At 39.3% G+C, this 27,238-nt stretch overlaps 1 protein-coding gene across 1 annotated transcript; it reads right to left on the reverse strand.

The window, feature by feature from the left end:
* Positions 1 to 338: 338 nt before the first annotated feature.
* gpsm1b (G protein signaling modulator 1b) lies at positions 339 to 27,238 on the reverse strand. The gene is made up of 14 exons (XM_031754529.2): positions 26,756 to 27,238; positions 16,165 to 16,386; positions 14,522 to 14,657; positions 14,270 to 14,412; positions 12,996 to 13,119; positions 10,845 to 10,960; positions 10,460 to 10,615; positions 10,267 to 10,375; positions 10,062 to 10,176; positions 8,042 to 8,112; positions 7,778 to 7,948; positions 2,756 to 2,918; positions 2,416 to 2,621; positions 339 to 2,291 (listed from the first exon to the last, which is right to left on the reverse strand). Exons 1-14 carry the CDS (start codon positions 26,815 to 26,817, stop codon positions 2,091 to 2,093), a joined length of 1,995 nt encoding a protein of 664 aa, XP_031610389.1. The 5' UTR covers positions 26,818 to 27,238; the 3' UTR covers positions 339 to 2,090.

Below are 27,238 nucleotides of genomic sequence, written 5' to 3' on the forward strand. Positions count from 1 at the left end.
CTTTGTAATTACAGCATGCAGAGTAATACAGCTGTAATTACACCACAGGTTTATTCGACACTAAGTTGCTTCGTGATGCAGGGAGTGTTGTAAATGCAAATAAGAAACTTTATGTTTGTTATATTTAATTCTTCACATTCCTACCCAGTCTTAGTTGTGCAACCATATTTGAGTTGGCCAACAGAGTCCGATTAGTCTTTTGTGAAGTGTTCCACAAAAGATTACAGCTTGAGAAATCCAATCCAAATGATTGCGAGGTTCATACAGCACAGAGGTGTACGTGTAAGCAAAGAGGAACTAATGCATGCAAGCTTTTTTTAAAAAAAAACAAGTCCAAACTAAACATCTCAAACATTTTATTAAAAGCATGAGGGGACATATTCATGCCCTTAAAAGGAACATAAATACAAAATATCTTTATATATACAAATTATGGCAAAGACAAATCGAAGCGTACCGTGTAGTGTCTAAAAAAATCTTAATTCACAAAAAACATGAAGAGAATTTTTTAACCTTAGCTCCCAATGTGTTGTTTATCAAAGAGAGATGGACCAAACATAAAGCACTATGGTACATGATCCATCCTGATTCACAATTCAGTATGTTTAAGGTTCATACAAGCTTTGAGGTACTACTTTTGATTAAAAAAATTAAAAATAAAGCAAGCCACTGGGTAAGGTCAAATATTTTCGGTGCCATGATGCAGTCACTTTGTACAATAAATATTTTCAAGCCTTTAGCCAAAAAAAACAAAAAGAAAGTTTGTAAGAAACAGGAAAGTGCACCAGGCCGTACCTGGATTTAATGGTGCAATTTAAAGTTTACGAAACAATATATCATGGCAACAATTAGGGTACAGGTTAGCATAACTTTGTTTGCAGAATTTGTGCAGAACAAAATGTAGGTATAATATAAACTTTCAAATATTCTAGAAGAGGGGAAGCCTGTTTTCCCTGACAGACTGCACTCTTCATTTCACAGAGGTAATACTAGATTTTGGCCACCGAGAGGCAACATATAGTAGCAACACACAGTTAGCATTGCTCATTGTGTTAGAACTTCCAAAATATGACACACGTGTCTCATTTTTATTTAATTTTTTTGCTTCTAAGTCTATTTAAGTAACAATAAAGGCAGTAAGTAGCAGTAGTCCATTATCAGAATTTTTTGAACACGAAGGGCAGCAGATAGCACCACTTTAAAAGCCAAGCAGAAACATAAACTGGAGATTAAATATCACACCATCATACTTTTGAGCCTGTGAAATGTTGCAGATTTTGTTTTGTTTTTTTGCTCAGTAACATTAGCACAGCATGTGTCGAGATGCACTTTTTAAATGCATAATTTTGCATAAATTACATTTTTGACTTAAATCAGTGTTTTAATTTAACCAAATATTATCACTTCGTGTGGATGGAGTGCAGTTACCAATAATGGAGAAGTTCAAATTGACCAAAGCATTTTTTTTCCTAACACTTGGGGGGTGGGGGGGTAATACTGTAAATAACAGCACATTTCTATGAGCAGTGGGGACCACGAAAATTGAATGATAAAAGCAGCATTGATCACTTCAGATATATCTGTCTCAAATTTTGCGTTATCAGGTATGTTTTTAAGATCTTTGTGCGAATCTACATTTTCTCTAATGTCAACACTGTTTCTATAAATAAATCTTTGTGACTTCCACTGTAGCTATCTATATTAAATGTCCGTATTATACAATGTGCTTCTAGAAGAAACACATCTGACACCCGTGAATACAATCTTGAGTCAGATTCTTTTTTTTAATGCTGATAAGGCATTAGATTGAATATATATTTAATGTTTGTAATCATGTCACCCCCACACTTACATTTTCCTCTTCTCTGCACCACCGAGGTTAAAATCTGCCTGTTTGCCATTATATTTACACACATTTAACATAATACACTGAGCAACATTTAACAGGGCAACATCTATTGCACATTGAATTTGTCTTGTTATTAAAAAGCTTGTTAGTTCACCCTTTAGCACTGTCCTTAAATGTTGGCTCATCCTTTCCTTTTTTCCTGCTTCTATTTTCTTTGACATGAAGCTTTATTCACCAAATCCTAGCTGGAAAATCCGCTAGCTGGCTCAGGACTTGGGGACGGAGGGCTGTCCTGGTCGTCTGTGGGCAGCTGGACACGCTGCTCGTCCATACGCTTGGCCTGCACCCTCTGGATCAGACTGAAGAAGTCTTCATCGGGCACCGTAGGGGCATGGGGGCCCGCTTCTGGTGGGGAGCACCGCTGATCGTCAATTCTAGATGACTAGAATCAGAAAGAGCGCATACAGATTATTTAATATAGGATTCACATGTGCTAAAGAGGCAACCTTATATAAACAATACAACAACCACATTTCAAAATTCTGTGTGTGCTAATGTGTCATTACCTGGCACTTGATAAGCATGTTGAAGAAGTCATCACTGGGCTCTTGATGATCTCCCTCTCCCACCAGGTGGCCCAGGTTGTTATGAGTAATCCTCAGGCCTGGGAGGTTACCAACATTAACGCGTTGGTCATCAAGACGTCGACTCTGAGAGCTGGCGATCAAGTCAAACAGCTCCTCTGTCTGGGGGGAAGTGGTAATTGCAGGATCTAAAGGAAAAGGGGGGGCGGAGATATCCCAGTGAGTGCAAATGATCTGGTAGATCCAGAGATGCCATAAAGAAAACAGTTAATCCTAACATAGGACAAAAGGACATAAAAGGCATATGCTGTTGTCAACAAACCTATCATCTCACTCAGGGATGACATGGAGGTTGCGGCGCCTTCTCTGTCGTCTCCATTCTGTGGCTCATCGAGGTGGCAGCGCTGGTCATCCATGCGGCTGCTCTGGAATTTGCTGAGGAGGTCAAAGAAGCAGTCTTCATCAGAGGGGTCACGGCCCAGCTTCTGCAACGAAAACAACAAATCTCTCACTTTAAGCACAAAGAGCGTCTGTTTTATCCGCCGAGTGCCTGTTTTCTCATTTTCTTATTTTTTGCTGCTCTGTCTGAAAAGATACTTCCTGAAAGTGAGGCAACTAAAGTACTTCAAGTGCACTTGATTATGATGAACTGCTCGTACATTAAAAAACCATTATGTGCAGGTGACTTAATTAAGCTCAATGCCATTAGGAGTTGCATAATGAGGATTTTCAAGATAGCCAGCTTGCGGAGGTGAAAAATAATCTGATTAACTCACAAGGGATGGCACTTCTGATGAGACTACCTTGACCTACATACTCAATGTGATACAAGCATATAAAATGAGTATCATCTGCAGCAAGTCATATGGACCAATGACCATCAACTAGTAAAATCAGATGGAAATGTAAAATGTAGCAGCTGCCACAGAATCATTGAACTGTTAAACATCATTTTGTGTATCAGATCTAGTCAATGGGTCAGTCACACCGACTGAATGCCATTTTTGGCACTGGCTTCCCTGGAGTCAGTCCTCCAGCAACAGCTTTCTGCTGTTTATTCTGAGATAACACCAAGAGGTTCTCTCGCTCATATCCTGCTGAATGATGCTTTTTTCCTTTTAATTAAACACAGTCAGAGTCTTGAGAATACAAACAAGTTTGCAAGTGAAGTAGATAATTTATGTGTGAAACAAATACCCCGCGCTAGCAAAGCAGATGTGGAATTTATCATGTTTGAACAATGCTGCTAAATATTGTGGCACTCGGGCTACAATATCATAACTCTGAAAGAAAAGCTAATCTCCCAGACCGGACGGCAGCAGATGAAACGAGACGCTAACACCATCTCAAATTAAAATTAAGCTGCCGATCCAGAGACCTCATCTGAAGATGGAAAACTGCTAACAAACCAACTTTCAGGCAACACATCACAAAGCCAAAGAATGAAAAGAGAAACAACTTTCAGCTGCATGTTTCACAAAATATTAAACTACAATCGTGCAAAAGGGTGGTGGGCTGCACTTCAAAATAAACATTTGTGCATAAATGATAACACTTGCTGCATTAACTCTCTAGACCCTCTAGAGCTGGGAAAATATGTGATATATAATACTGTACATTTGTCAGAATTATTTTGAAAAACTTGTTACCGGCCAGTAATTTATAAATTAAAGCCTAATATCAATTCTTTAAAAAAGTTTGGCTTTTCATATCTCAACACTGAACAATCGACAACATCCGCTGCTTTATATTTGTGACACAAAAATGCCAGAGCAGGTTAATGGAAACTTAGGTCAATGGCACTAAAATCAACACAAGCTGATGGGGTCTTCCTTATACAAGTTTTCTGGTTGCATTCCTCTCCCACGCGTAGCAAATATAATGGACTTGTTCCAAAATATGTTACAAATAATCTGTTTTGAACACCTTCAACACCGACTACTGAACAGAGCTCAAATCTCTTTGCCTTACAGCAATATGTGAAGTAGGTCAGCAGACACCAGATTTCATGCATCTCTATTCTAAGAATCACGTGTTTTTCAACTTCTGCATTGAAAAAGTCAAACTGTTGTTTAAAATACACAAAAAGTTGTACTGTAGATCATAAAGAAACATCCTTTTTTCCAACTCTGCGGTATTTGCTCAGTGAAAACAGTGAAATATCTTTACATGCAGTGCAAGACATGCACAGAAACTGCAAATAAAGGCACGCTTCGGTATCAAATGTGAAAAGAAAGTGAATACTCCCCGCTAAACCTTTGCGGGAAGCTGTTTTTCCAAGTTACAAAACAAAAAGTGAGACAACTTACCAGCAGCACTTCTTTGTCCTCTATCTACCCTTCTGTCTCATTTCTTTCTGAGCTCACTTTCTGTCTAGCGCTGTCCACACGTCTGGCTCACACCTCCTTCTCCCCTACTTTCACCCACCCCTTTACATCACTCTCTGCTTTCCTGCTGCTCCTACACAACTACCCACCTCTAATTTCCTTGCATTCTCCTCTTCCAGACTTTTTTTAATCTCTACCAACCACTGCCGCCTCCCCTCTCCCTCTCTCTCTCTCTCTCCCCCTGTGTCTATCTTACTCTCTCTGTGCAGCTCTCCAGCAGGCCATTTTTGTCCTGTTCACTCACTGTGGGAAAACAACTCATTATGGAGAGCTGGGGGGGGGAGTGTTGACCCTATGGGGAGAGTAGCGCTTCTCTGATCAAGGTCACATTATCAGCTAAGAGGGAGGGCTGGTATGGACAAAGGGAAGGAGGGGGAGGCAGGGGGTAGAAAGATGGGTGGAGGAGTACAGTTATGAGTGAACTGCATGCGAGCACCCATTTCCATCAGAAGTCAACTACTCTGAAATGGCAAAAACCACCAATTTCATCACTTATTTCTTACAAACTCACATGACTGGGCTCTATAAACACACCCAATGAGACTTAAAGCAGTTTCTGCTCTGTCTCTGTGTGGATGCTGTCATTTGCTTCTCTGTATAGGCCAACTAATCAAGTAGACCATATGGAAAGAACAAGAGACAAAGGAACACGTGATGATGGAGAGAGGAAGAGAATAGACAGTAGGAGGGTGGGAGAGGTAAAGATATGTGTGTGCTTGCAGAGAGAGACTGGGAGTAGTCTCAGACCGGGACAGTCAAAGATAAAAGGAAGTTCTTCCTAAATTATAGATAGGTGACAAAATTAAAGAAGGATCTGAATCACTGACCCCCAAGGTGAGGGGGATCTGGTGGCTTTGATATGCTTTGGAGGGCCTTTTGCTCGATGGTTTAGGTCTGCTTCTCCCCTTAGAAAGAAGCGATTAACTTTATTCTATGATGAAATTTTTTAATCCTGATGGGAGAGGTTTCTTTCAGGGCTACCCTTCCCCTGTCTATAGAGTATGAAGAGGGAGGCCTTTGCCAGATTTTAACCAATGTAAGAAAAACACTGCTTGTTGAGTTCTGTCTTCTACATAACTTTTTCCCTGGTATATACAGCCTAAATCGCCTGTCAGTGCATTTATCTACTTTTTGCATGTTTCTGATTTTTAAGAACTAGAAGGACACAGACACTGCAGACATCCCCCACAGCAAACACTCAGATCAAACATCATAATGATTTATTCATGAACAAAACGTAACACCAATCAACATACACACCATGTACTTAAACCACAAAGGAGTAACACTAAACATCACTGAAATCCCAATTAGACCCAACACTCTCTCATAGTCTAAACTCTGGTGTGGATTGCATTCACCCTCTACCTAGGGCCCCTTTCTCGGGAGTTTTTCTACTGATATGCCATTGCAAACCGTCTGTTGGTTACTTAACAGGGAGGGAGTAAAGTTTGTCAGTCCTCAGTGGCCCATTAACAACCCGAGGCTCCAAGCATGGAGCTTGGCATGCCTGTTCACAAGCTACTGGTGAGGCTAAATTCGTGAAACAGTTTCCATTCCGGTACTTTTTGGGTAATCCCGACCCTATCAAACAGGCGCAGTTGACAGAGGCATCGAGTCGTCTGGTAATATTAAAAACTAAGCACGATGCAGCTTTTTCAACCAACTCCGAGAGCTAAAGTTAGCTTATCTGCCTAGATACACTCGCTATGGCAAAATCAAATGTCAAACTGCATGCTGCAGATGTAGCATGAAAAAAAACCCAGAAACATGAAATGCTTAGCAACCGAAGCCGAGGACTTTATAAACTATGGTTTCATCAAAAATAAGCCATCCATTAACTTGTAGCAAAAACAAAGAAAACTCGTAACATCTGCAGCTCACAGACACACAAATGGTCTTAAACGGTCTTAATGCCAGATTTGAAAATAGGTATGACTCAAGATCACCCACATTTACTTCTGTACTTCTGTACTTCTACTTCACTGTGATAAACTATTATTCCCAAAGCCCTGTAATTTTCACTCTTTTTTTTCGCATGTCAGATTACTAATAACAACAATTAGCAGTGCCACAGAAACAAGGCAAGATTAGGTGCTGTGGTGAGTCAGACAGAACAGCTGTGGGGGGAAAAACATATCCATTAAGAATCTAGTTTATATTATTAACAGAGAAGTCACTTTTACACTGCAGAAGACATCTTTTACCAGAGTTATTGGAAATTAATGTATTTTCTCCCTCAGTTTTCTCTTTAAAGCAGAAGCTACAATGAACAGAAAAGATAAGAAAGCGAAGTTAAGTGAAATATTCACTATCTCACAGTGATACCATGCTTTCTACAAAAATATCTCCACCTTTTCTCAGATGCACTGTAAGAGACTGCACTGAGGCTCAGGTGTATCTCAGAAATATGAAGCAGGTGAAATGAACACTCATCAGTCCATGTAAAGTAAATGCCTTACAGTAAATGAGTGTCTGTGATATATTGTAACAGAAATATCTACATTTTCTTGTTATTTCAAATCAGTCCATAAACAAAAATGTCTACTATAGTTATTGAGTAAATGACACCCCAGTTTAAACAAACTGTTATTCAAGTGCTGGTAAAATCCTATAAGAAGGAAAGTCCTTGACATTTTAGGCTTCTTGAAACTGTAAAGCTTGAAGTTAAATTTTAAGCTTTTTGTTTGCTGTTATCAGCAAAAAAAAAGGGGGGGAAAAGTATAAAACAAACAAACAAACAAACAAACAAACAAAAAATACAGGAACACACCTATACTTCAAGAATTTGCACACTGTATTCCATGAAATGAGCTGGAATAACTACTGTTTAATTTTTGATACTTGTTGAAGATCAGGTTACGAGTGCAGTGACGTGGCTATTAGGATAAGGATATGATGTGAGGTCGGGAGTCGATAAGTATGTAATAAAAAACAGCAACATTGAGGCCACTTACTGGCACTGGAGGTGGAACTTGCACAGTGATGTCATCAGTGTCCACAGGTGAGTCAAACCACAGCCTTTCCTCTGATGACTGGCTGTCAGAACAGCCTTTTCTTTTGCTAGGCTGCGACAGATGACTCTTAGATCTCCTCGGTATACTTTCCAAGTCTTGGTTCTCACCATTCTGCATGAACAGAGCATGCTGTTAGAGGTGGATCACAATGTAGGCACATTTTCCTACAGTGGTTTATAGACATGTTCAAATAATAGAAATCACCTTATCTGAAGAGTATTTCCACAGTTCTACACTGTCCATGCTGTTTCTCTTGGTGAATTTAGGTCTTGCTCCTATAGGGGAAAAAAACAAATATGTAATAAAGCATTACATTACATTACATTGCAATTTTAGGTTTTGATCACTTAGACAGTCTTGAATCCCATTTATGAGCCGATTTAAGATTGCAAGCTGCCCTTTGTTTATCTTTTATTTTCGCAGTAGGCTGCAATCTCGGTTGTGGTCCCATGATGTTCGGTGTGGATATGAGGCTTAGGCCGACCACTATGCAAGCGAAGTGAATAAGAGTCTGTTTGCCAGCTCTGCTCCAAAGAGGGAAATGTAGGACATGGGTGTGAATTTCTGCCTGGAGGATGGTTTATGAAAGCAAATATCACAGAGAAGCCAGGCAGACTGTTCAGATATTACAGTTTCTACTCACTTTATTATACAAGGCTCTGACGTCTATGTGAGCTGGTGGACCATTTGAGGGGACTCAATAAAACATTGTTGTTACTCGAGGCCTTATATGCCTTATGGACAGCCCATCCTCCTGGACCACTGAGAGTGAAACAAGCATCTTTATCCTACCTCATAAATATGTTTTCTGTCACATTTAGCCTCAGTGCAGATTTAACACACCGTCCCACCTGGAGTTTGTTTTGCATTTATAATTTTGTGCACACATAAAATATTCTAGTTAGCTTGCTCGGGTCCACACATACCACACAGAATTTGTGCATTATGTGTGGGCCTAATCAGATAAGAAAAGCTTTAGATTTAAATGTACACTTACTAACTCCTTCAACAAAGTTCAGAATGATTCTTGTTTTTACAAGAATGTTTTTGATTATATATGTAGTGCTTAACTATGACCTGTCATAATAACAACAAAATAGAAATATTTTAGAAATTTGTAAAAAAAATGAATAAATAAATACAAATTTACTGAAGTGTATTTATGTTTTGAGCTGGCACAAGTAACAAGTAACCAAATAATTTCATCACTAAAATTTTCTGTTTAAGAATGCAACTTAAACAGGTGTGATTTGGCATCTTAAGCAAATACTTTTTCCAGCTTTTTTGTAAAAAATCTGTGGATAATAGTAATACTAATAATAACAACAACGATGATGATGATTATTATTAAATGTTAGCATTAAAAACATAATTTTGATTACAAAGTCTGCACATACTAGCAGATTAACCATTAAAGAAACATACAAATGTATTACTTTAGTGCAGATGTGGCATCAGCCTGAGCGACTGTTGCTGTACCAAATTTGTTAAGCACTGAGCCGAAAAGTGTAAAATACTTGCCTTACAGTGCATTTACATACTTTTTACATGCAAATATATATATGTCTTAGTGATAATAAGCACTTTCCACTGCTGTTCCATTTATTGTTTATGCATGCATATGTGTAAGAAGCGTTTCCTCTCAGAAGACTTGGTTCGCGCCTTTTTTCTGACAGCTGAAGAAGAAGACATTGCAAACCACATGAGGACGTTCACACTACTTATTAGTGATAAGTAGTTTTATTTGGGGGGAAGCGATAGAGTAATTGCAGGAGAAAGGTTCTGTGTTCTGGATTGGTGCATTTATCTGTGAGAGAAGTAAGTATTTGCACATACTTTGAAAAGAAGAAGCACTGTCTTCACACAATTGAGCAAAACAAGGAAGTTAATACTGAGCATAAACAACAGCATGCTAACAAGCTACACGATACGGTTTGTGCTCTGACATATTCCAGACACACACTTTGTTGAAAGAGATCATCTCAGTGGGACTTTTACCTGAAAGCACCTGCCCAAACTAATCAACAAGTATATATTTTAATATTTCTGAGCTATTTCTGTTTTGGGATCTTGTATTTACTGAGGCAGGTTGTTTTTCATGTTTTACTGTGACGATAACTTCCCAACTTTCGACATCAATAAAGTATATCCTAAACACAAAGTCTAGCATGACCAGATTACCTTTCATGTAAAAAGCAATAAAATATATATATTTGAGTGCTACCTTGCATCTCAAACTCTGAACTTGAGGGTGAAAGGTCGCTCTCAGTGACCCCCAGGGCCTCCATCAGCTGATCCACATTCATCCTGGCTGTCAGTTCACCATTTCTGTCTCCAATCTACGGAAGAAATCGGGACAAAGAGATGAAAAAAATCACATGAAATGCAAGAGGCCTTTTTATATTATTGCGCTTGTAAAGATTTCTCACTTCTTTAGAGATTTCCAGGTGCTTTCTGGCATAGTAGAGCGCTTGTTTGTTGTTCCCTAAAGACACATATGCATTTCCCAGACTCCAACATGCACGGCCCTCTCCAACCCTACGAAAAAGTGAATGTACGACATTAAAAACTGTTCCTGTGGTCATTTGTTTGGTTTTCTTTCAATTTTTTTTAAAACGATACCTATCTGTAAGCTCCTGCGCTATGTACAGGTGCTTGAGGTGATAGTCTATGGCCCTCTCATACTGCTGTAAAAGAGTGTAAGTGTTGCCCAGGCTGTAACACGCTTGAGCCTCCATCACCTGGTCCCTCAGCTGCCTGGACAGTTGCAGAGTTTTCCTATAGGAAGGAAAATAATGGGATAAATAAGGGTTGGGAAAAAATGAAGAAAATAGAGGCTAACAAAGGAAGAATGCGAGAAACAGGGTACATGAATAAGAATGATGATTAAACAGCTACATAGCTATTTCACTACATGTATTTAAGCATTCATGAGATTTTCTAAGTGGTTAAAATTGTTTAATTTCTCCTTCAGTCCACTAGATGTCAGACTGCACTCTTTCCTCACCTGTAGTACTCTGTGGCTGTGTTGAACTGTCCCAGGAATATCAGGGCATTGCCTAAGTTACTGTAAGCTCGCCGTTCAGCTGCTTTGTCCCCAAATTCTTTGGCAATGGATAATCGCTGTAAATGATGAGAGTAACAAGTTCACAAATCAAGACTTTTAATTTCAATTGTTAACTTTAATGACAAGAAGTTAAATCCTCCTTTCACTTTGCTTTACGTAAGTGCATTTGTTTTACTTGGTGCTCAGGCAGAGAGATTTTTCACAAGTTCATACTGGAAACTCTGTAGGAAACGTTATTTCATAAGCAGAGGTGATGCTGCAGCACTGGTGCATCAAATCAGCTCCTCTGATTCTCTCCATAGGAAACCTCTCCTCTGCAGCATACTGATAGATTAGTAACAGGGAAGGAGGGGGAGAAATCAGTTTCCCACTTGAGGAAAAACTTGGTTTTCAATAGAAACATGGAGGGCGGAAGCCTGAAGTCAAGCTTCCCGCTGATTCACCAAGAAACCAATTTTTTCCTTTTTCTGTATGAGTAGCCATCAGTCTCTGCAAACTGTGCGCTAGGGCAGCTTTAGATGGATAGCAAAGCACTGAAACACACACTTTTACACCACATTTACTTTGGTAAGATCAACAAAAACATCTCTCAGGAACACCACCTGCTTCACTGACTGAAATTAAATGACCTGTACTCTACTCTGACTGAACTTAGAAGCTAAACGCTCAAGTCATGCAAATGTTTCTGATCTCATCTCAACATCAAAGCAAATTCGGTGCGGGCCACCTGTTTGCTTCTCAGGTGCATTTAATAGATAAAGGAGGCTAAAATAAAGAAAATGTGGTTTCATTCTGTGCTGCAGTTCAAACATCCAGGATGTCAAGGCCACAACAGTAAGGACACAAGCCACCAAAACCACACCAGACAAGGCAAAACATATGTAAAACATTAGGTTCATCTGTTATATGATATTGTGAAACTAATTTGTAAAATGAAAGAGCTTCATTCAAATGTTTGGGGTTTTTTTGCTCAGCCAGATGCAAATAACATTTGTTCATTAACTCATTTTGTTTCTGCCTGAAAATACTGCAAAAATACTGCAAAACAAGCAGTATTTTCCAAAAGCAAAGGGAAACAAGAAAAGAACAACTTTATCTCTGCAAAAAGGGCATATAATTTTCACAAGCATATATGCACCTATGCTTTATGTGTATAGATTTGTTATTTATCTATTTACAGTACTGTGCAAAGGTCTTAGGCAGGTGTGAAAAAAATCTGTAAGCAAAGAATGCTTTCATAAATATAAATGATTGTTTATTGGCCCCAGATGTAATCTGCAGCAGGACAATAACCCCAAACATACAGCCAAAGTCATTAAGAACTATCTTCAGCGTACAGAAGAACAAGAAGTACTGGAAGTGATGGTATGGCCCCCACAGAGCCCTGATCTCAACATCATCGAGTGTGTCTGCGATTACATGATTAGACAGCAGGAGGTGAGGAAGCCTACATCCACAGGAGATCTGTGGTTAGTTCTCCAAGATGTTTGGAACAACCTACCAGCCGAGATCTTTCAAAAACTGTGCACCTAGAAGAATTGATGCTGTTTTGAAGGCAACGTGTGGCCACACCAAGTATTGATTTGATTTAGATTTCTCTTTTGTTCATTCACTGTGTTTCGTTGATTGATGAAAATAAATGATTAACACTTCCATTTTTGAAAGCATTCTTTGTTTACAGCATTTTTCTCACCTGCCAAAAAATTTTGCACCGTACTTTATTCCATTCCACTTTGTAGGTCAAGTATGGAACTATGAGTGAGCAGCACATTATCTAAAAAGAAACGGGATTTATAAATTCTTTGACTTGGTGTAATAATGTGATTCTTGTAAACATTTTTATTGAAATATGTTTTATTGAGTTTCCTTACTTAATTTACAATCTATTAATACACCTAAGAACTTCAACATTATTCACCCAAACATGATATGTATGTATCATACATGTATTATATGATGGGAGACCACCGTTGCTGAACAGCTGCACAGTGAATGGTCCAAGCTGGAAAACATCATTATAGCTGATACTTCCCATCTCTGCATTACAGCAGTGCAATCTTGATACTTGTGGATGACATGTGGATTTCTTACCTGACGGTGGAACTTTATAGCCTCCACAAAGTTACCCAGCAGGTAGTGGGTGTTGCCCAAGTTCCCGTAGGCTCTCCCCTGAGCAGCTCGGTCGCCAAGCTCTTTGACCAAACACAGGTTCATCCTACACATCCAGACACACACATTAAGTTGTGATTGGTTGTTGAATTTTTTTTGCATTCCCATTTTTATGTGAAATCAACAGAATTGAATCTACTATGCGAGGTATGACTTGAGACAACAGCTAATTAATTGATGTTGATATAAAGCAATTACTACATTCATTATGGTTAGAAAGAAACCAAAAAAGTAAAATATTAATTCTTTTTTTTTTTTTTTTTTTTTTTTTTATGGGCTCTTTAAGTTACCCAGGAAGATGAGCTGTGTTGAACACACTTTTATTTGTAAAATAGTGTTTTTTCAGTGTACCCTTTTTCTTATGTATTGGCCATATTTTCAAACATCATAGAAACACCAAAAGTTTCTTTTTAATGTCATTTACAGTCTGCCCGTGAACATTTCAGCCCATAATTTATAAAGAAATAAGATGGTGTGTGGCAAAATACTAATTGTGTTGCACTTCTTGTGTTGAAAGACAACACTTCCTTTATCAAAGTTCAACTGAAGACTTTATGCTGTAAAACCTGCATTACAATGAGTTTGGGCCAGTTTGGCCCCAATTCAACCCTCTAATCATGTGGAGGAGAAACCTTGTCAAGGACCTCATCGGGTTATCTGGTAAATATGAAACATTTACAGACGTCTTAAACCTTCCAAACTGTTTGCATTCGTTGTGAGTGGCTAACTTATTTCCTCTTATCTTGCCATATTAATGAAAAAGATCTTGCTAAAATAACAGCAGGAGAGTAGAGATTAAAATATTTGATAGTATGGTGAAAATAAAATGAAACCTTCATTATCACAGTGGTGGTACCAAGACTGTATTAAAACGGATTTAAAAAATCTTTTCAAAGTCAACCTCACCCCAGTCATAAAGACAGTAGCACAGCAAGGGCTGTGATGGTTGCTTTCAATCATCAGGGACTCAAAAGTAAATTCACTGTTACACACATATACACTGTTATTCAGTTTTAAATGAGTAAGCAGCCAAGCCAACTCTCGGCCACTACTTGACAAAAAAAGGAAGGACCAATTGACAATATTCAAAAATCATCAATAGCACCACAAAACGCAGCAACATTCGTATGTCAGAGCTACTGATGTGACTCTGATATGCTGTTCTAAACATTCATACAGGCATAAAACATACATACTCGTAAAATCCAGTAGCCCTTTGCAGTGTGTCTCTGACATCAGGAGGCAGGTCCCCTGGTTCCTGGGTGCAGCCCCATAACTGCTGTTTGCCCTTCGCATGAAACACGTTCCCCATGTTATACAGTGCTCTGGCCTCTCCAACCTTCAGGACAGTGAAGAAACGCAGGCTGTCTATCTTTTTCCCAGAAGGTTTTCATATTTGTGTTTGTGTTGGTTTGTTTGGATATCCAAATATATGTACGTAATCTTACCTTATCGCCCTGCTCTTGAGAAATCTCCAGATGTCTTTGGCAGCAGACAGCGGCCTCATCGAAACGCCCTAATACTTTTAAAGTGTTACCGAGGTTGCCGCTGGCTTTTCCTTCTCCAATTCGGTCTCCTATTGTTCTGTGGAGGAAAGACATCTTTGGCGATTAGCGGCAGAGTTAAAGACCAAGTTATTACTCAGTGATCTTGCACCATTAGAATCAAAATCAATGCTTTTTCGAGACCCCAGTAGTTAAACATTTAGATCAAACAGTGATCTACACAGCTTTTATTTAAAAAAATAAATAAATATAATAAAAACACACAATGATAAGCTTGGTGTACCACAAACTAAACATCAGTACAATTAATATCTACAACAGATCTTATTTGATCGTTTTCTTCACCAGATGACAGTAAAGTGAATCTCTTTGGAATTTGGGCTGCTCATCAGGCAAATCAAGGAAATCAAATGTCACTTTAAGGTTGTGGTTTTGTTCACTGTTTCTGTTTTCCAAGACTGTTTTTTCTGGATCTAAAATGACTATCCACATCGAGGAATTTATAAGATATTCAGTCATATTGCTGCTATATTACATTTATTCAACAATGGGCTATTGAACATAAATGATTTTCTTTATTTGTTATACATGTAAAGTTATGCACAACCCTAGAGAGTCACTGACAATGCATTATAAAGCATAACAAGCACTAAATAGAGCACCATGTCCACTAATTACTTTAGGCTTAATCATGCATCGTTGAATCGGAACTTGTCAACACGATTAGTTCCTCTCTGGTTGCTATGGCCTACTTTCTCTTCATGCTGGAAGTGAGAAATAATTTCCCCATTGTGTTGTTCTCCTTTTTTCACTTTCACACTTTGAAACTGAGCAACTAAAAGATGGTATGCACTAAGTGCTTGCAGTTACTATATGCTCTTATGAACCTGCTACTACCACATTGTTTCATTACGTTATTGTCCTCTAGCAGGCGGCCCAGATGACCCACAGGAAGCCACGAGTTATCCATTTAGCTAATGAATAACCATTAAAATACTGTAACAACAGTTGCCTACTTCCAAGGACCAAGCCCCAGTGGCCCTGGTGAGACTGTAATGTAACAAGGTAAATCTCCCTAGGGTCCTTAATCAGTTCCCTGCAGGAGTACCAGCTGCACTAACTGCAGGAGACCAGATTACTCACAAGCTAAATATCCAGTTGGTATTTGTCAACTGTTACTACGTAAAAGTCCCCTCACTTTTTAAAAAAAAATTCTTTGTCTGAAATTCATGAAGGTCTCACGTAAAGGAAAAAGTGTGAAAAAGACTGTTTTCCTTTTGAACTGTGTGTACATCAAATAACAGAACGTAGCATATGATTCCTGCATACTGGTGCATAGTCCTCTTATATGTCCGTGTGCTGGATGCAATATGTACGCGGGGTTTATTGATCTGTGTATAAGTTCCCTTATCGTAACGATGCAGCTCTTCTCAGCTAAAGTGCCTGTTAACTGATTTCAAATGTGAAATGTATCAACTGTTTACTGTGCAGCAAACAGATTGTTGAATGAGACTCCCAAGCAGCTCAAAACAAGCAGCACAAAGCTGAGGTGAATGTTTTACTCATAGCTTGTGCACATTGCTCACCTTGCTAAGGTAAGGTCATGTCTGTGGTATTCCAGGGCTTTGCCATACTCCTTAAGGTAGAAGTATGCATTGCCCAGCTGGCTGTAGATGGCACTGAGGGTCTTCAGGTCTTCTGTGCCGACCTTTACGGCTGCTTCAAAAAACGCTGTTCCCCCTTTGAAGTCCCCAGCCTTGCATAACCGCTCTCCTTCCAAGGCCAATTCTAAACACGAGGCCTCCATCCTGCAAGGTACACGCATACAATAAAGTCATGAAACTAATGAAATAAAAACAATAGCCCTACCACAGATTAGGACATACAGTAAACATGGATACCATTACAGTGGGAGTGAAACATACTTTCACAGAGAGGCAGTATCACCATGACAACAAGGTCTGTAATAAATTCTGTGGATGGTTGCCTTAGTAACTGAGTTTGAGCTCGAAGATGAACACCTTGAAAAGGTGATACACTTTTAACTGCTTAAATCAGTTTACAGTCTGATGTTCGAAGACGTGCCGTTCTTTTGCATGTTCTGAGATTTTCATGAGGATATGAAACAAAATAAGACAGAGACAGAATGTCCCACCCACACCAGAGAGATAAAACATTTGAAAAACAATATGGTTCTCTACTGACTGCAATCTGAGACAATGTCATCCATTCACTTCCTTAACTGCTTATCCACTTCAGGGCTGCGGCAGCTTAAAGCCTACCCCAGCTGTCTCTGATGAGAGCAGGGGTATGGTCTGGATAGGATGCCAGACCACTGCAGGGTTATTGCATGAAGTCTTTCAAAATCTGGTATTTCTGAACAGCTAAAGGGGTTTGTATTTTGCCCTGTGTCACACTCCATGCCTTGAAGTTAACAAAACTATGTTTCAGAGATTGAAGTTGGCTGCTGAGCTAAAATACATCAGCACATTCCAGGGAGAGATTCAATAGATACCAATGTGTCCGGCCAGAACTCACGCTGAGTTTACCACTATTCAACCCACTAAAAACAATTCTGAGCATACAACAAGGCTTCATGAGTGACCTGTATCCAGAAGTATACACCCTAAATGCATTGCATAATCCAGGATAAACAAGACCAGACAGTTTAGTAGTAACACTAAATTCCAGATAAAGTACTAGAATGTAGAGATAAGCAAGGATTATCCTTGCATCTAATCAAAAGGCTTTGCAAAAGGCTCCACTCAAAAGGTAAAGAGATGTACCATGAGTTTTTTGCATTACAGCTTATTTACTGTCAAATCGAAGATGCGAATGCATCTGCCTTTTTGAGGCAAAAAGGATTTACTGTGACGGGAACAGTAATTTAAAGCAGCTGACGTTACACTATGTTCTAGTCAGATTTCATAACATTGCCCTAATATGGGATGCATGTGTTCACCAATGTCATTTTGGTTTGTAAAACCTTGACGGGTTCCTTTTGAGTTTTGTTTTGTTTTTTTTTACAGTACCTGTGTTTTTGCTTGGTCCTTGTTTTGTCCACATACACCTGGAGCTCCAGAGGTAAAGGCTTTAGCATAGCTTGAGGTCGGGGTCCACAGTGGACAAGTCTACACACGGCTCTCTCTGCTCCAGTCAGAGGACAAGGCTCAGATGCCATGAGGGTACTGTTAAATAAAACTAACTTTATCAGAAAACTCTTAAATTAACTCTGTAGAATTAACTCTGTAGAGTTAATTTAAGTACTATGCTTACAGCTAAGAATTCCTCTCACACTTTAACAAGCTGTGGTCTTATAAAGTCCATATTTCCCAGCTTCAATAAAAACCACTATATCAGCAACATTACAACAAACCTGGACACACTCCAATTGTAAATTCTAACCACAGTCCAAAGCCAGCCGAGAAAAATGTGTGCTTTTCAAGTCCTCAAGATCGTTCCAAAGCTACACAGTGAAGCAACCTGCAGACAAAACAGTCCAGAGGGAATTTCAGATAATTCCACAAGAAGGTTGAGCTCAAAAACAAGTGAATTTCTAAGACGTCACAAGTTTACAAGTTTATGTTTTATTAATCCAGGTGATTTTAATCAAGTTAAGATATCCATTGTTGTTATGTAATTCAGTTCCTGCTACTCCCAACAGAAAATTGTGCTCATCTCTGATCCTCTTCAACTTCTCCTCAAGTCTGACCCGGAGACCAGTTGTTCTATCGGGTTTAAAAAGAACAGGGGAGCATGATGACAGACCATTCTGGGCAAGAGTAGAGGAACAGTCAATGATTACAAAGTGAATACCTTACATCTAAGCTTGACCATTGCCCCAATGAGAGGCAGAGAGAAAGGATGAGAGAGACAGGGATGGCTAATCCAGTGCCATGCGCCTCCTCAGTAGAGACAATACAGCACAGTGAGTGGCCTAAACAAATCCAACTACCTGCTGACACTAGCATAAACATTATTAGGTCACCAACCGAGACAGATGACACTGTGAGTAAATAAGACCTAAGGGACGTATTAAGTAAATTTATTTTCACTAAAAAGGAAACGCATGTTGCTTTTCTGTTTTTAATCTTTAGATTAACTTTATTTTAAAGCTATAAAAAACACTTCCTGCATGAAAATCTTGCCACTATGACACACATGTCCAAGTACATTAACAAGTGCCCTACTTAACCGAGACAGTGTCACAGGGGCAGCAAGCAAAATACAAGCTAAATAAGGAATTTACAAGAGATCTCTTCACTACAGCGTTGTTTTCCCCTTTTATTAAATATCAGTCTATACAGTAACATGGAAATGTACACAGGAATTTACATTTAAGACGGTTCTTTTTCCTAAAAGTTAATTTTTGCATTCTACATGTATACAATAAATGTTATTTTTGCCTTTTAGGGCAAAATTACATGATAAAATTTAATGGAATTAAATTACTTGTTAATGTTAATTCTCAGTGCACAATGTAATAAAGAGAATTCAATGATTTTGATTAGTTTCCCAGAAATCTTGCTTTCAGTATCCAATTCCGCCTGCAACTGGATACAAACTTTCATTTGAAAATGTAAACAGGAAGAAAATGATTATTTAATTTTTCATAGCTGAAGTGGAGGGCAGTGGAAAATCCACTATAACTGTATAAACTATAAAAAAAGAAGATGAAGAGAAAGATGAGTAGAAACCAAAACTAAAGCATGAATTTACACCAAAAGAGTGTTTATTCAGTGGAGCTCTACGGCTGAAGATCATTCAAAAACTGGTGGCATTATTTTTACAACATCCTTATATAACTCAACCCACTACAAGGGATTGGAAGTTCAGGATTGTCGGATATTTTGATAGTCATTAAGTCATATATAGATAGTTTGTGACCATAAGTCTTGTTCTCTTAAGTAGGGATGGGTACCGGTATCGGTAGTAACCATACCGAAAAGCAGCGCACATTTCGGTGCTTTATTTCGGTCCTTTTTTTCCTGAGATGTCATACACTTTGGATTCTAGACAATCATTTTACCTTTCCGAGGATAGTAGGCGGGCCCAGGTACGTACGTTCTTTTAGAGCAGAGCTACAGATTAAAAATGATTAAAAGCGGTCAAAGTCTGGCTGTACTTCACAGCAAAAGATGCAAACTCAGCAGCCTGCAACAAGTGCTTTAAGCTGATTCTGTGATACTGTGCAAAAGAGGTAACTCCTCAAATCTGATGAAACACCTAGCGACATATAGCATTTTGTTAAAAGCCGAGAAATGCGCCATATTTGATAGCTTGCTGCGAGACCTCACACCGTGCACACCTACTGTGGGTGTGGTGCCTGTTATCGGACCCGGAGTTAGCAACATCCCCCAAAAACCCGAAGAGTAGAGTCCTGGCCCCTAGCCCTGCCAGTGTAGCAGAAATGATGACGGATGATGATGGCAGCAACAGCCGTTCTTCTCTGCGTGAGTAGCTTCATGTTGTTCGTGTGTAATTTACGTTGAGTAGGCTAACCGCGTTATTAAATTAATGCATGTAAGGTGAACTAGCAAACACCCTCATAGTTATGCGGCTGTCTTCTTGTTTGATGGCAGATACTCCCTTCACCCTGGCCAAAAAGGCTAAAATGACCAAAGAAAAAGTGGAAAACAGCTAAACATGAGAGGTTTTTGGACAAAGTTTGTGTTTTTTCCATTGATTAAGCACTGCTTCCAGCCAAGAGTGATGCCATAAATCGCCTATAGCTGCAGAAAAGGCTACATTGTTATCTTTTTACAAAAAAACAACTGAACATGAGAGGTTTTTGGACCAATTTTGTGTTCTCCATTCTTTAAGCACCGGTTCGAGCACAGTTTAAGCACCGGCACCGTTTCAAAAGTACCTGTTTCCTACTGGTATCGGATAAAACCTAAACGATACCCATCCCTACTCTTAAGGTAGACTGTGTATTTTGCTCGTGCATGCTAGAAGGTGGCTCACTAGAAAGGGTGAAATTAGATACAACTTTACAAACAGGAGAAACATGCAAAGCCAACCATCAAAGAGTCTTGAAACGTGCAATACTGAAATGCAACAAAGTCATCAGCGGTCTAAAAATACAAATACTAACAGGGTGGCACAATGATGCAGTGGTTAGCACTGTCACCAGTCCATTTCCATTACCCAGTCTTGTTTAGAAAATAAGGTTTTGTGTGAAAACCTTGCTGACATCGAAAAATCAAAAATGCATTAAATTAGCAAACTACTAACAATTAAATTGTGAAGTATTGTCGGTTGAGGTTCCACAGCTCTTCGTCTTTCAGCTAACATTAACAAATTTTGCTGTTGCTGCAAAAAAACATGCTGCCAGAGCAAAAGCGGGACTCTCATCACCTTTTTGTATGGCTGGCAATAACAAACAAAAGTCCAGTCTCTGGAATGTGGATAATCTAGTTCCCACCGTAGATAACAGTCCTTGAAAGTGTACAATGTTATCTTCTTGATATACATAAAACAGCAACAGCTACTTCTTCAACAGTGGAGGAAAACTTGCCAGCTCTGTATTCCTTGCGCCCTAAAATGATTTTTCCACTGGCCATAGCTAAACAACTTCTTAAAGACAGACCAGCATCAGAATGTGCCAAGGCTACCCTTCAGTGCAAACAGGAAGGTGGGGCAGAGGCTAACAGCCATAGCCAGAGGGATGAAAGGCATAAGGTCGGTGCATATACAAAAGAATACAGAGGCAATTTATTTAAAGCTGATCAGTTATATCAGCGGCATCTCAAACTCAGTTTGACTCACTGTGAACCCCCCCCCAGACATTTCTATAGTAGATAGGATCTGTACAGATAATGAAAATACAGCTGAAAGTTGAAAACCTATGCACGCTTTCACATTTTCCAAAGTCCTCTCGTGGGCTGGCTGAGTTGTAGTCTATGCTAATTCTGGCCCCAGCCTTATGTTCAGCACCCCTGATCTAGCACATACTACACTAGTCCTTCAACTTAAGACACCAACTGAGTGTGATGTTCTTCTCATCATACAGTCAAATTTGACAAAAGCAAGCTTATTTAAGGGAATACTAAATGCTATCTGTCGCCCTTATGTGCATAGAAATATTGTTCCCTGGACAAAAGATAAATGCACAAGCAAATTTACTGTTGGATTCATGAAACCTGCATGCGCTACTGAATCAGAATCTAGCTAAACCAAAAGGCTCATGCTCGCAATCTGCAATCTACATTCTTCAGTGCCTGCTTTTACATCAGTAAACAGGTTTACCTCGAAGTGAAGCGGATGAAAGCTGAGAGCAAGAGAGAAGCCTGCACCACTATACCAAAAAAACAAGAAAAGAAAAGTCCAACTGAAGAAAAAGGAGGAAGACGGGAAAGGACACACCTTTCCAAAGTATTATCTCAGGAGTGATGATGGTGTTAAAAAAAAAAAAAGTAGGATTTGCACTGAAAAACAGAGGTGCTGAATTGTGTCTTCCCCGATACACTCACTGTGGCTCTACTAAGAAAAATTCACATAAGAAAATAAAGTTAAAGCTTTGTTAACATCCAATTTAAAGTCTCACTCTTAAACATTTTTTGGCATATGGTGTTTGGGAAAACTGTAACTACTGAGAAAAAAAAATAAATCGATGGTCGATATTAGTAGTAGGAATAGAGTAATCGCAGTAGTATTTAGTTTAAAAATGTCTCTTAATTTTCTAAGACAGGTCTTCATCATTTGTTGGTGTGCATGGACTGAGGAAGTTCTGATGTACATTTGTTAATAACTTTGTAATGAGAAAAATATGTGTACATTTTAACACAGAGTGTTAACAAATTCAGGTAAAAAGATATTGATGTAGCACAGATTTGTGCATGAAATGTTTGAATGGACTGCTTATGCAGGGATTTGTGCATACAGAGTGTTTGTGAATGATGTTAAGAGGAGGTGGGAGATACAGGCAAAAATGTTGATCTACCCAATCGACGCTGCATACAGATGTCAGTGCTATTGTGGTTGGATAAGGATTCAATTTATGGCTGGAAGTCACAGAAGTGCAAGAATATGAGAAGAAAAACAAAAAGACAGCGAGTCTGGTCAGAGATGGTGACGGGGGCCTCAGTCTTTTAAAACACAGCCAAACAATAAAGGCCTGCATTGTAAAACTGTGGCTGTGGAAAAGGGTGTAGCCTTAATAATGCCTCGCAATATTTTTAAAAGCTTGAGCAAAATCCAAACTCTGCAGTTGTAAAGCTGGAAGTCAACACATCCTCACTCACTTTAATCAAAGTCTGCAAACTAAACTTCAAGAGGCAGCCAGCGGGCTGACTCGCACACAAAAAGAAAGAATAGAGGGGGAAAAAAAGTTGAAGCAAACAAAGAGCAAATTTTCATGGCAGGATTTCCACAAAGTGACATTCATTCTTGCCATCGTTGCGGTCGGAGTAAGAAGAATTTGTGCCGAACAGTCGGCCATTCTCTCCTCTTATTACCCCCTCTAATTGTTCTGTTTGGGAGACACTCATCTCATAATAGCCTGCTTGTGGTCTAACAGAGACAAACTCCCAGCGCTGTTACCATGGCATCAAGGAGTACATGTAGCACACTGGGCAGGTTTCAAGAGTAAGTAAGAGAGGCAGAAGTGAGGTTAGAGTGAAACAGTGGAAAACAGTATAATGCCAATAATAATATATTTGTCAAATAATTAATTATAATCTATATAAATGTGAAATAATGCTTCATCATTATAGTAAGGCTATAGCGTAAATGCAAGTTTAAAAAAGTTCAGAAACAAGTTCAGAGACATCCAAATGTTTACGTTGGTGGAAGTTTATGGAAAGGTGACCTTCAACACATAAACTGGTCATGGCTACACAGACTGACTGCCTACAAAGACATGCGCAGTAGCTCAGATGTTAAGCTTGAGTTGTAAATCTAGACTAAATGTACACTGTAGGTGCAGTGGAGCAGCACGCCTTACGCCATAGCCTGAGCTGTAGCTTTATGTGCAGCTCCCCCGGAAATGTAAGTATACACAACTATCACAGTACTGTAACAACTATTACTGGTCCACTTGGAATTTACGATTTAAACAGAGCATATTGATTTGTGCAAAGATACTGCCTCTGTGCAACAAAATGTAATACCTAACAGACTGTGACTGTACCTAGCTTGCATTCACAATAGCTGTTATGCTGCCAATAACCTCTACCAACCTTTGCATAGACGCGCCTGGTTCTGACATCTTCTTCCTTTTCCTCGTTGCACAATATTCAGTAAAAGCAACCGTTGAACATTTACTACTAGCTCTAAATCCAACAAGGTCATTCTCACTTTCAGCCACCACTGTTTCATGACCACATAAAAAAAAACCTCAGTGGCCAAATCGAGTGTAATGTTACTTCAGGTAATCGCTCAGCAGATCAGCTGACCTCAGTGTCTGCTCACAGCTGATGCACTTCTGTACATTCAAAGCATGCCCACCTCCAAGCTGTGTCTGACTTCATCAGTGTCACATCTGCCGTCTTCGATCATGTGTTGACTCTTGCTGCTGCTCTCCTGGTACAGAGCAGAACCCGGAGGACATTTAAAGAGCTGTTCAACACTCATACCTGAGATTCTTATCAGGCATGTAGTTGGGAAAGCAGTAAACCCATTAGGATATACGCTGCTTTGGAGTAGTATTTAATTACAACTAGTATGTGACATCTCAGCCAATTAATGGCCAGCAATCTAATTTACTTGGATTTTATTTCATCATTAAAATCAGTTATACTTTTGTTTTAGCTGATTTAATTCAATTCATTGATCCTTATTTCATTTTTAAAGGCCTATACTTCCAACACTGTGAATCTTGGTTAAGCTAAGAAACCGTGCACTCAGTAATCCAGCCATAATTACAGAGTGCCATGGCTAGTTGTCAGGGAAACCAAAGAGAAACTCTCCAGGAATGCTTTCCTTCCTCAGTGCATGTCACTTTCAGTTAAAGCTAGGCTCTCTCCTCCTCTCCTTTGTCTAAGTCTCTTGTAAAGCTGCATTTTTACTCTCTGCATGTTCTGTTTTCTAGAGCCAGGTTGAATAGTGCTACTTACACACACACACACACACACACACACACACACACACACACACACACACACTGTAGGCCATACGAAGGGAACCAAGTGCTGCAGGGGCCATGAAAACAAAGCAATGAACACGGGCAATGATGTTAGTCATTCTAAGATGAACTTCAGTTAGTAACTACTGTCATTACTGACAGAAAGACAGGCTAAATTTAAAGATTTCAGAGTAAATCCCTTTCTCTAGCTTGCTTTTTTACAACTTCAACAGATTGTCAGACACAAAGTCACAATTTTGCAGTCAAATCATTTGTTACACGGCAACAGGTGCTGAGTCAGACATTTGTAATCTAAGTATTAGCAAACGTTTCAGTTTTCAGTCGCAAAAATGTAGTATAGGTTCAGGGAAAATGCGATTACATGAAGTTTATGGAAAAACAACAGCACTATTCAGTTATTTCCAAAGCTTACAAAACCACAGCAAATAGTTGTTTTTGAGGGTTTAATTCCAAGTGCTTTGGTACTGAAAAAGAGCTTGTGTAAGTCTTGTCTTACTTTTTTTTTTTAGATTTATTTATTGAATTAATACTAATTATGTTTTGTGGCATTTTTTGTTGTTGTTTCTTTTTTTTAAAAAAAGATATAAAGATTGTTTTGCTCTCCTCAATCATCACACACACACATAAGTGGACAAATACGCTTTAAAATACTAATCTCTATAGCAGGACACGTTCTCATTTTAGGAAGAAAACAAAAGGATTTTACAGGACAGGTCAGTTGACAAATAAATCCTAAACATAACTTCCCCTTTGTGCTTGCCTATGCTTTTTGGAGTTTAAAGATAATACACACAAACACACACTCACCAAACCGTCATGTACAAAGGTCATGTGTTGAGTTAAATAGAGGAAAACCTATCACAGCTCTAACAGCAGTCCTACCCACCCCGTGTGTGTGTGTGCCTATGAATCTTGTGTTTATGTTGGCAGAGCATATGACAACCTTGCAGGGTTTGTGAATGTCACTCCTGCAGCTTGACAATAGTAAGTAAGTTTAATTGTTGTTTTCTTGAAGTATCTATCATAATCACTTAAGATATATATTACATATCCCTTAAAGCCAATGGAATAAGGTATCAACTTAAAGTATACAAGCATGATTTGACTTTAAATATAAACATGCCTGCCCCCTCACCCCAGCTCTCTGGGCAATGTTACCATAAACGTGTTTAATGTAGGATTCTTCTGATATTCACAGTGATGAATGATTGTTCTGTCCAATGCATGACACTGGACAAACAGTAAATGTCAAAATAATGTGATAAGTGGTGCTGAATCACACCGTCAGCTAGCTGACTGGATGATGAGACATCACATTTCTCATAAGCAAACGGATCATCTGAGATGAAATAGAGATGATTAATCATAAATCACAAACAACATAAAATATGCTCAAGTTTTGTCAAACTTAACTAAAGTTCAGTAACACTGTCATTATTGAGTTCTTCATAATGCAAAAAACTAATAAATATTCTCACTGCCTGGCCATGGAGGACAGTCAAATGTTATGCTAATTAAGAGGCAAATTGTGCTATTATACATACTTCTGATGATCATCAAAGATGATTAAAAGAAACTACAAATGAAACTGAACGAGGCTGTGATATTTGTATGTAAATACGGGGGTTTAACTAGTAACGCTCTGAGAGCCATTCTATATGCATTTGGGTTTAGGTCCATCACCCTTCAAGGTGAAGTTCAGCACCCACATGGCACCTTAAAAACCATGCGCACTGTCAGCTTGTCCACCCTTTAGCCAGACTCCCCTTGTTACACCGCGTCTGCATCTTATGAGGCTCCTCTCAGTCTGTACATTCCAGCCACAGCCGCTCAGTGACCCGAGCCAGGAATGAGGCTTGGAGCTGGGCTCTGGCTGCAGCTGTGGCTGGGTCTTGAGCTCTTTAAATCTGTAAAAGCTGGCTGGTCAAGCTCCCCCTGCCCAGTTCCTCCTTAGTAAGCAAAGCTGTGAGCTGGCAGCCCTTGCTATTCTCTCTCTCAATCGTCTTACTTGTCTCTTTTTCGGCATTCAAGGACGTGCTACGGAGCTGACCCCCCTTATGGTATACCGATGTACTCCCGAGGCTTCCTACCTTGAGTGCAGCCTCTTGCTGGCCAGATCCTGGTCCACACCGTTAGTAGCCGAATGAGCCATAACCTGACTTGCTCGCTCCCGCTATGAGGGCCCTTCACTGTATACTCCAGAGGCAGCTAGCTCGTGTTTCTTGAGACCACCCTCCCTCTCGTTCTTCCCCCACTGTCCCCGTATCTCCCACTCTTCTTTCCTCATTCACCACAATAATGGCAGCAGCCGAGGAAGTGAGGTATTCTGCAAATACACCAGAAAAAAATCCAAGCCCCGCCCCTGAAACGACGTCACGTAGCTGCTCGTGGTGTAGCCGGTGAGAAAGGACGAAGTGCTAATTTCCCATTTAAAAAAAGAAATAATTACATAATAAATATTATATTAACAATACTTTTTATTAAATTAATTCCCCACCCATAAAAAAGACCTAAATGTACCAAATCTTCTTTAGGCTGTTAGCGAGGGCAGCGGAAAGTAAATAGTCTTTCCT

This window comes from Oreochromis aureus, linkage group 7 (genome assembly GCF_013358895.1).
Source record: "Oreochromis aureus strain Israel breed Guangdong linkage group 7, ZZ_aureus, whole genome shotgun sequence".
In the NCBI taxonomy this organism is placed as follows: Eukaryota; Metazoa; Chordata; class Actinopteri; order Cichliformes; family Cichlidae; genus Oreochromis; species Oreochromis aureus.